The 10559-nt window shown below is 46.9% G+C and overlaps 1 protein-coding gene across 4 annotated transcripts; it reads left to right on the top strand.

Moving 5' to 3' along the window:
- Window positions 1-1641: 1641 nt before the first annotated feature.
- On the top strand, window positions 1642-5804 carry LOC119278741. Of its 4 annotated transcripts, none has more exons than XM_037560074.1 (8): window positions 1666-1912; window positions 2595-2676; window positions 3700-3810; window positions 3909-3950; window positions 4238-4405; window positions 4477-4653; window positions 4835-5044; window positions 5120-5804. In XM_037560074.1, the coding sequence occupies exons 1-8, from the start codon at window positions 1827-1829 to the stop codon at window positions 5597-5599; spliced, it is 1356 nt and encodes a 451-aa protein (XP_037415971.1). In that variant the 5' UTR covers window positions 1666-1826; the 3' UTR covers window positions 5600-5804. The 4 variants fall into 4 exon arrangements, with proteins under 4 accessions (XP_037415974.1, XP_037415971.1, XP_037415973.1 ...); XM_037560075.1 differs by having other exon boundaries at window positions 1846-1912; window positions 2595-3398; XM_037560077.1 differs by lacking the exon at window positions 5120-5804 and having other exon boundaries at window positions 1642-1912; window positions 4477-4673; window positions 4835-5041.
- The last annotated feature ends 4755 nt before the right edge of the window (window positions 5805-10559 follow it).

Genomic DNA, 10559 nt, shown 5'->3' with positions numbered 1-10559 from the left:
TAAAATGTTCCTGATGTAGACAAAAATTGTACAAGGTGTATCATAAAACAAGAAATAAAAAAGGCTCCTGGTGTATACAAAAAAGTGCAATGTTTATGAAAGCTAGATATAAAAAAATATAAGTTGTCAAAAATGTTAATCTAGTATTTGGCAACGTATTAAACATGTATATAAAAATTGCTCCTGGCGTATATGAAAAATGTACAAAGAAAACAAAGAAAACCTTTAAAAACTAAAAAGGAAACACAAAGAAACATAGGAAACAGAAAAGAAAAGCAAAAAAACCTGTAAAAGGAAAAAAGAAAGAAAAGAAAAAAACTGTAAAAAGAGTGAAAGAAACAAAAAATGATGAAAAATAGAAAACAAAAGAAACACCATGGAAAATTAAGAAAACAGAAGATATAAAAATAAAAGAAAAGAAAAAAGAAAAAAAGAGAAGTAAAAACCGGACAATGCTGTACGTAAGCGAGGTGCAACGCTAATGGGCTGGCCCATACGTGCGAGCACTTCAGGCGAGACGGTTGCTACTCTCGCTATAAGCAAGATATATTGTGGAGTGAGGGTTCCTTCCACCTTGTCGTGAGCTATGTATGGGCGTGCCCTTTTAGCCATGCTGGTTTACTATATATTGTTTTGTCCATGGCGGTGCCGGCTGCACATTTGCCATGACAACATCAAAGCGGCTTGCGCCTGCTCCATGGTAAAGCCGACATGGGCCGGCACGGGTAGGGGCATCAGCTCGTCGTCGGACGCTTCCTTTGTCGTCGGGTCGCCCCCTCTCAACTCATGCTTCTACTATGATGAGAGGCTCTCCCAGCTTGCCCTAGAGCTCGTGTTAATGGCGGAGATCATGCACGGAGGAGGCTCAGAAACGGATGTGGTGCAGTGCGGATAGTGCCTGGTGAAGCCACATTCAAATAGCGGGTGCTGACCAGGCTAAGCAACAAGTTGCGTCAATATAGGCACCCGAGTAGGTTTCTCGGCCGCCACACCTGTTTAATGCCGGAAAGCAGACAAACGGAAGCCGGTTTGATTGCGGTAGATAGCCCTTCCATCCTATCTAGTCACGGTTTTCCGCTAGGAGTTGGTTTCTCGACCGCCGCACCTGTTTAATGCCGACAGATGGACAGACGGGAGCCATTTGAATGTGATAGATAAGCCATCGTCCGTCCTATCAAGTGATGTCGCTCCAGCATTGAAGAGATGTAGAGACCGAGACGCGGCACTTTGCTTCAATGTCGGCTTCCGTGAGAGGCCGCGTCTGCTCTTTGCTGGCATGAATGCAGGGCTGAGAGCGGAGGCGCGGTCCTGCAGGAGGCCGCGTATGCGGGAGATAGTTTTGGATGGGACCGGGGTGTGGGATGATTACGTGGTTGCGGTCCGAACACCCACAAAGCCTCCATGGTTTGCATCCGGTTTGCCGGGATTCGGTCAACCGGACTGGTTCATGGACAGGCGGGGTACGTATCATGTTGGGTGACAAATTAGGTTCAGACAGCTCTATCGGACTTTTGCGGGCGATATATGAAGGGATCCTGGCCGGGGCACCGGCCGAACCGTTGCGCCGGTCACGCGCGGTTCGTTCGATTGCATCAGATCGTCTGGCTCGTGTGCAGCCTTATCTGCTGACCCCACCGCTTTTTAATCTACTGACCCCAACTGCTCCTCTTCCTTATCCTTTCTTTCTTATCCTCTCGCGTTCCTAGCCACACAACCATTCTTCCCCCGCGTCCTCTCCCTCCCGTGGTCTACCTCCAAATAAACAGCTCGCCGGCGGTGGAAGAGGTGTGTGGCGAGCGAGCGACCCCGGAGGAGCACAAACGAAGATGCAGAGGTGCGTAGAAGACGACTGTCGGCGAGCGGAGGTGTGGTGCTTCCAGCTACAACGGCAGCCTGTGGATGCTGGCAAGAGGTACAACCATGGCGGCCAGCTGCTGGAATCCGCACAATTTTTTTTGCTTCAATCGGCGTTCAATTTTTTTGTTGAAACTAGCGATGTTCTGTATGTTTTTGCTACCACCGTTTTGTATTTTGCTGGAACCAGCGTCGTTTTTTTGCTACCACTGTGTTTTCGATTTGCTGGAACCAGCCCTCGACTTTGCATTTTTGCTACAACCATGGAGGCCAGATGCTGGAACCCACACACATTTTTACTTCCATCGACATTTTGGTTTTACTAAAACTAGCGTTGTCTTTTGTATTTTTTGCTACCACCCTTTTGTATTTTTGCTGGAACCAGCGTCGATTTTTGCTACCATCGCCTTTTTGATTTGCTGGAACCAGCCCTAAACTTTGCATCTTTGCTACCACCGGTGTACTGGTTTGCTGGAACCAGCTTCAATTTTTCCTACCATCAAGGTTCGGTTTGTTGGGACGCTGTCTAATTTCTGAAATTTTTGCTACTACCGTTTTTTGGTTTGCTGGAACCAGCCCCAATTTTTGCTACAACTGTCGTTTGCTGTGAGACCACAGAGTCGTCGTCATTTGTTTCTACAGGAGGGCGAGGGAGGGGGATGGGCATCACCGGCGAGGTGAAGTGATTTTTTGCTGGAACTGTGTTAATTTTTTGCTACGACCCATGATTTATTTTGTAGTGACCAGCAAATTGAGGGCGAGATACGACGCGAGCTCGACGACGGGGCGCTGCGGCCATCTCCACCAGGGTTGCCATGGCCGGTAAGCACGGTCGCCCAAGGATGCGGCGGCGAGCATGGGTTGCCGGTGAACACGATGCCGAGAACGAGCCTGGGGCGGCCAATGATGCGTAGGCAAGAGCATGTTGCCGGCGAGCATGAGGCCGTGGACGAGCGCGGGCGGCCCAAGGATGCTTCGGTGAGAGCGGGTTGCCGGCAAGCATGAGGCCGAGGATGAGCGCAGGCGGCGCAAGTGGAAGGCGAGCACGGTGCTGGAAAAAGCTGCACGAGACGGTGAAATACAGGGACCTGCGCGAGGGCGAGATGCGTCAGGAGGAAAATAATGTCCGGAAGAATCGTTTCCTTTTTCTATATATCCAACGGCCAGGGCTAGTGGCATCTGGCGGCTAGGGTGCGACCGGCCGAAACTTTCGGCCGGCGCACCGGTGCCCAGTATTGCCCATATACGAAGGTCTATATTGAAGTACCCCAATATCCCAAACCCTGACAAAATCTCTAGAACTCAAATACAAGACCCCGTTGGGAAGTTTTGTTTCGAAGTCAAAAGCCTACACGACTCTGTAACATCACCACGCACGCGGCCGCAACTTCGGCCAACCTCGCCTCCTCTCCTCCCCTCCCCCTGTTCCTCGATGAGGCTACAGCCTCTGCCGTCGAGGAGGCGACGTTGGCCTGGCCCTCCGGCTATGGGGGTACGGACCAAGCGTGGTCGTATTCCTCCGGAGGGGACGATCACAAGTATAGGTGAGCCGCCTGTTCGCCGCCGATGTCATCCTCCCTCTCTGAATCCACCCACGGCGCCGGCCGGTGTAAACCTGATCTTGAGTAGCAGGATTCCTTATCTGTAGTAGCACTAGCATATGCACGCCGCGTGGCAAACACATAGATCGATCGATTCATACTCGATCCTACAGATTTCAACCCCACATACCGTGGGCTAATTAGGGTTTTGGCATTTGGTTAGATTAGATGGTACCTGAATGGCCCATTGGTCTTCGTGTGGTTTTTTCTTGTTCAGCTAAAGTTTACTGAACTTGTCATGCAGCTTTACAAATTGGGGAACCACGGGCTGATGCTGCTGCTGTTGGAGACGCCCTCGGGCTTTGCAATTCTATCTTTCGACGGGGCCCAGCTCTATCTACCAGGCGCCAAGGAGGTACCTGCCTTCCTGATGTGCTCGATCTCCTTCTCTTGTTGTTCATGTCATCGGCTGATTTGTTTTCCTTGTTCTCTCTTCATCACCATCTTCTTCAGAATATCTGGTCGAACTTCGGAGCGGAATATATGGCACGATATGTTAGTGCCCCACTGTTTCCCTTCCCTCTCTTGATTACTTCTTTGTGTCGCTTCTTCGTCTCCAAATTAATCTTAGTAACTAGTGATCTTGCATCGTTCGTGATTATCACAATATGTTCAAGTGTATCATGTTGCCTTAGCACATGAACATATTCTGAATTAGACGTTTGTGCTTATTCTGAATTAGTTGTTTGTGATTAATCCTCGTTGAAGAAACATCACATGATATTGTTTATTTGTTTCTTTTGGCCCCTTGATAAGGTCATCCTTGTTCTTTTCTTTGTCAGATTATTTGGCTCAAACAATTCAAAAAGTTCAAGGACAAGTCTAGCGCCATTAGGTTCGATACTGGTGTTTGCAGAAGGCTGTCTAAGTTCATCAAGAGGTGGCGCCGTCCTGGGCAGATGTTAGTTGTTGGGAAACCTGAGTATAAAACAATCATCGAAGCGAGCATGGTTAGTATAATCCTTGTTTGTTTTATGGTTGTGAATAAATTCGATCACTCTTTGTCTCGATTTCTTTTCAGGGCATACCTTGCGTTTTCGATGAAACTGTGATGGAGGTGATGTGGGGCGTGAAGCATATCATGCATAGTCTGGTGCCTATGGAAAAATCTGAGCTGACTAAGGAGGAGCGCCTCCCCATGAGTCAAGGACTAATAAAGTTCCTGAATCGTAAAGGCTTTGATGTCAAACCAGAGATGGTGAGTTTACCAGTTGCCCAGTGAGTGCCCTTCCTGCTCTTCAGTGATGATTTCTTTGTCATCTAGTTTTGCTTCTTGATAATTTGTGCACTGACCGAAGCTTTGCATGCAATATTTTTATACAATATATTTTGCCTTTGCATTTTTCTTCGGTGACAATGCAATTGCTATTTGTGTCCAGGTCAATGAGCGCATTGTTCTGTCAGCATGTGCCTTGTATGATTGCGATGAAATCGAGAAGAAACATGATCGGTCCTTGAGACGTGCCGGTGAGCAACTTAAGGATGTGTCTGGCATCAACACCCAGGGCTGGAGCTTACTGGAACTTTCAACAGCTCTGATGCTTATATGTTTCTCTGAAGAAGAAATTCTAGTTGGTGATCCGGAAGAGGTAAATCGTAATACCTGTAAATCATTTGCAACTTGATGTTCGTGTTGTAACACGGGCGGAGTGTGTTTCTTTCAGTTATTTACAGCTGAGGAGCTGTGTAAGTTACTGGATGATGCACACGAATACGACGACAAGATCTCAAAGTACCCATGCCGAAGAATCTACGAAGAACTAGTGTGTGCCTTTGAAGCTAGAGCAGCGAATAGAATACTTTTGACCTCCTTGGTTAAGGAGGCAAGTGCGCGTTTCTCTCCGGTACCCGAAGCTTGCAAAGTACAACCATGGCATATAGCTAAGAATAGCATCAATTCATTCGATCACCCGCGGAGAAAATTGGTAATGCCGGCCCCTGCTATTGAGCAAGTTTATAGAACAAAGAAGACCGTGCAGCCCTCCAGATGGGTGCGGATGCTTTCCAACGTGAAGCTCCTGCCTCACATGCTCACGGTTTTCATGAAGCGGGAACTCGGGTCCTGCAGATTGCTGCGGGAGATCATGACGAAGGTACATCGCTGGAGGAAGATGAAGCTCTTGACATGCAGGAATATTGAGTAGACTGTTGGTGGTACAGCTTTCTAATACTCCTACATGCATGTTATATCTTCGTGCTGCTGTAAAGATGCCCTCCTACTCGATCGTGTCAGTTTGTCATGCTTTTTGCCGCTTGTCCGGACTTACGTACCGGTGTTGCTGGTGCCCTCACCTTTCTGTCCCTGAGTTGTTAAACCTGTTATAAAAAAATGAGCATTATTTCTGGACATGATTGGCAATATTCCCCTACCTCCCCTTCAATTTTTAGAATATGAATTAAGTTCTTGGTCACTGGAATTACAAGCCATATATTCAAAAATCCTGACCAATGAATCAAGCTGAATAATACGCAGCTTTAAATTGACGTCCATTCCTCCATCATCACACCAGTTTTTCAGTAAGAGTTTATATTACATCCATTAAGGTGAAGCAATGAACACAGTGGCACAAAGGTTTCAAAATTAGAATGCCGGAATAAATCCATGTATCAAAGTATTGTCCTAAGACATTGGCACCTAATAAACACCAAAACAAAATAAAGGTGCACAAGAGGCCTAAAGTGGGAAGGAAGAAAACATAAAGAAGCTTAACTACAGTAACACATAAATAAAAGATAGTAATTATGAGATGAGAAAAAACTGAAAAATCCAAGGTAAACTGACGAACTATGGGCATGCATCTTCCTGTTTGTACCATTCATGACCCCATGCTGGCCAACTTCTCCCTCTCTCCTGCGAACCATACAAAAGTCAGTACGGACAAAAGTTTGACCTTCATTACATTAAATACGAATTTGAGTTCAATGGTAGAACTTAGCAGAAAAAGGAACTAACCTGGTTGATTTTTCTTGTTTTGTTTCGTTATCGCTTTCGATAGTAGAACCCGGTCCAGTTTTTTGATAGAATGGATAAAAGGCACTAACCACACTCTCGTTGAACTTGAGAAATTGTACGTGTCCACCAGCTTCCGCACCAGTCAGAAATGACTCCTAGGTTTCCCTCCTTCAAGAGGTACCACAGTTAGTATAAAACACGAAGTGCGATGATAAGTACAAAGAATATGTAAGCCAAATACAAATGTATGTCTTGTACATTAGCAATGACAAGTGAATAAAGCATAGAGAAAATTCCAACACACTAATATACTTAGTTCCAACGCAAATACTCAATCAATGATACACACAAGAAATAAATTGACTGGAATAAAAAAATGAGTATTGTTTCTGGACATGATTGACAATACTCCCCTACCTCCCCTTCAATTTTTAGAATATGAATTAAGTTCTTGGTCGCTGGAATTACAAGCCATATATTCAAAAATCCTGACCAATGAATCAAGTTGAATAATACACACCTTTAAATTGACGTCCATTCCTCCATCATCACACATGTTTTTCAGTAAGAGTTTATATTACATCCATTAAGATGAATGCAATGAAGACAGTGGCACAAAGGTTTTGAAATTAGAATGCCGGAATAAATCCATGCATCAAAGTATTGTCCTAAGACATTGGCACCGAATAAACTCCAAAACAAAATCAAGGTGCACAAGAGGCCTAAAGTGGGAAGGAACAAAACATAAAGAAGCTTAACCGCACTAACACATAAATAAAATATAGTAATTATGAGATGAGAAAAAACTGAAAAATCCAAGGTAAACTGAAGAACTATGGGCATGCATCTTCCTGTTTGTACCACTCATGACCCCATGCTGGCCAACTTCTCCCTCTCTCCTGCGAACCATACAAAAATCAGTACGGACAAAAGTTTGACCTTCTTTCCATTAAATACGAATTTGAGTTCAATGGTAGAACTTAGCAGAAAAAGGAATTAACCTCGTTGATTTTTCTTGTTTTGTTCTGTTATCGCTTTCGATAGTAGAGCCCGATCCATTTTTTGATAGAATGGATAAAAGGCACAAACCACACTCTTGTTGAACTTGAGAAATTGTACCATTGGAGAAAAGCAAATAGATTCATGTACAAGAGAAAAAAGAAGACTCCTTGCACACAACTGATGTGGAAACAAACTAAAAGAACCTGATAATCCATAGTACTCGGAGGTCGAACACATGAGACTGCTCTGCGGTATGCATTTGTGTCCTCAAGTAATCATAACATGAGCATCAAAATAAAGCACGACAATTACCAAACATGCCTTGCCCAGTTTGTTGTGTAGTAGGGACGACATCCGGTACTGATGGTAAATCAGACGGGAGGAAAAGCGTCGTCTCGAGTAAAATCATTTCCATCGACCTTCACTGTAAAATTAATATACATTGTTCAACATCAAAAGCAGTAATTTCCTATGAACTGAGACAACTCTCAAATGTATCCATAAAAAAGTTAGCAAGCAGGAACACAAATGACGATTATCTTACGAAAATTTTGCAGTTCGGATGGGCTTGAACCTGAGATCTCCGCGAGAGACACTGTGGCAAATGCCTTCCTGTGCAACCTCGTACTGACCTACACATCGTCCAAACTATCAGTATCTGCCTTGACACAACCAAGTGAACCGTAGTTAGTGCAGAAAGATTAGTACCAAATCAACCACAGGGCAAAGGAGACCGACGGTGTGGCTGTGCGGTTGGTGGAAGAAGGGGCTCTGACGGCATTGAGGTGGCGGAGCTCATCCACCGTCCATGTGGGGTCTTCCGGGTATCCTAGCCACTTCAAAGTTGAAACACATTGTGACGAATTGTTCCACTTCACTCCATGCCATAGCCTGGCACATACAGAACAACACGACGATCTCCCCCAACGCAAGCCATGAACTTCCCACCGTCCTCCCGGACACCGTCCTCGCCCTGCAATATAACCTTGCTCACGCATGACGCTGGACCCATCAACAATGGCGGTCACATGCACGAGGCTGAGCGGGGCGCACACGCCTTAGATTCACGAACCACAGGCATGCCAGGCAGGGGGACGACACTGCTGTCTTCGGCCACGATCAAGATGGAAGGAGGTGGTGTCCGACTCGGCCAGGACATGGAGATCGTGAACTTCGCCGGACTTGGCAAGGATGCCGCTATCTCTCTCATGCCGGACTCCGCCTGTACATCGAGTGGGGACACGATGTCCCCAACAAGGTCGATGACAACTACCTCAATTTCATGGCGGCCGGAGAGGATCAGGGACGATGGCCTAGATGGGGAGGCTAGCGGGGACGATGGTGCGGTAGACCAGGAGCGGCAGAGTTGGAAAATATCGCTAAGAAAGGGATCTAGGGGCAGATTGCAGCCTATACTGGGAAATAGGAAAAAAACTAAACGCAAACAGGAAAGAGATCAGTACCTTCCTATCCTTGTGCACGAGCGAAGGTGCCTCCCGTTTTTCTTTTGCTTTTCTTTTAGCGTGGAAAACAAAGGAGGTGCGCAAATGGAAGGTGTGTTTTATTAATGAAAATCGGAGGGATGATTTTCTGGTCGGTGGGAGAGGGATTTCCTTCGATGGGTGGGTAACGAACGAACGAACGACCTACGGACTCGTCAATTAGGAATAGAGATACAGCGCAACTGTGTATTTTATATGGGCGGATGTTGTACTACTTTTGGGCCACACCAAACTAGTACGTGAGAAAAACTGGGAGAATGAAAATAACTAGCGAGGCCCATACCAAACTAGTATTACATGACCAGCGAGGCGGCCTCAAGAAAAAAAACAGCGAGGCTCTTTAGAGTTGCGCTGGGCGCTGCGAGGATACGGAATAGAAGGAGCAGGGAGGACTGTCTTTTTGGGTATCTCGGCTCTTTCGGTTAACCAAGTGTAAAAACCGAAATTGCCATATATATTTCGGTTCTGCAGATTTAATGACCGAAATAGGAACCGTAATTTTCGGTTTTGGTCTATTCGGTTTCGGTACCGGTTCTTTCGGTTCGGTACATCGGTCCTCGGTTAAAATGCCCACCCCTAGTTCCTTCCACCTTGTCGTGAGCTATGTATGGGCGTGCCCTTTTAGCCATGCTGGTTTACTATACATTGTTTTGTCCATGGCAGTGCCGGCTGCACATTTGCCATGACAACATCAAAGCGGCTTGCTCCTGCTCCATGGTAAAGCCGACATGGGCCGGCACGGGTAGGGGCATCAGCTCGTCGTCGGACGCTTCCTCTGTCGTCGGGTCGCCCCTTCTCAACTCCGACGAGATCGCGAGCAGGCCGGCATGTATCCACTGCTCACAATGGTCCTGCCATCCGGTCGCAAGGTTGGCCACCTCATGCTTCTACTATGATGAGAGGCTCTCCCAGCTTGCCATAGAGCTCGTGTTAATGGCGAAGATCATGCACGGAGGAGGCTCAGAAACGGATGTGGTGCAGTGCGGATAGCGCCTGGTGAAGCCACGTTCAAATAGCGGGTGCTGACCAGGCTAAGCAACAGGTTGCGTCAATACAGGCACCCGAGTAGGTTTCTCGGCCGCCACACCTGTTTAATGCCGGAAAGCAGACAAACGAGAGCCGGTTTGATTGCGGTAGATAGCCCTTCCATCCTATCTAGTCACGGTTCTCCGCTAGGAGTTGGTTTCTCGACCGCCGCACCTGTTTAATGCCGACAGATGGACAGACGGGAGCCATTTGAATGTGATAGATAAGCCATCGTCCGTCCTATCAAGTGATGTCGCTCCAGCATTGAAGAGATGTAGAGACCGAGACGCGGCACTTTGCTTCAATGTCGGCTTCTATGAGAGGCCGCGTCTGCTCTTTGCAGGCATGAATGTAGGGCTGAGAGCGGAGGCGCGGTCCTGCAGGAGGCCGCGTATGCGGGAGATGGTTTTGGATGGGACCGGGGTGTGGGATGCTTACGTGGTTGCGGTCCGAACACCCGCAAAGCCTCCATGGTTTGCATCCGGTTTGCCGGGATTCGGTCAACCGGACTGGTTCATGGACAGGCGGGGTACGTATCATGTTGGGTGACAAATTACGTTCAGACAGCTCTATCGGACGTTTGCGGGCGATATATGAAGGTCTATATTGAAGATACCCCAA

Source organism: Triticum dicoccoides, chromosome 3B (assembly GCF_002162155.2).
Source record: "Triticum dicoccoides isolate Atlit2015 ecotype Zavitan chromosome 3B, WEW_v2.0, whole genome shotgun sequence".
NCBI classification, from domain to species: Eukaryota; Viridiplantae; Streptophyta; class Magnoliopsida; order Poales; family Poaceae; genus Triticum; species Triticum dicoccoides.
Note: the sequence above shows the minus strand (reverse complement) of the source record. Positions and strands in the feature narration are given on the sequence as shown.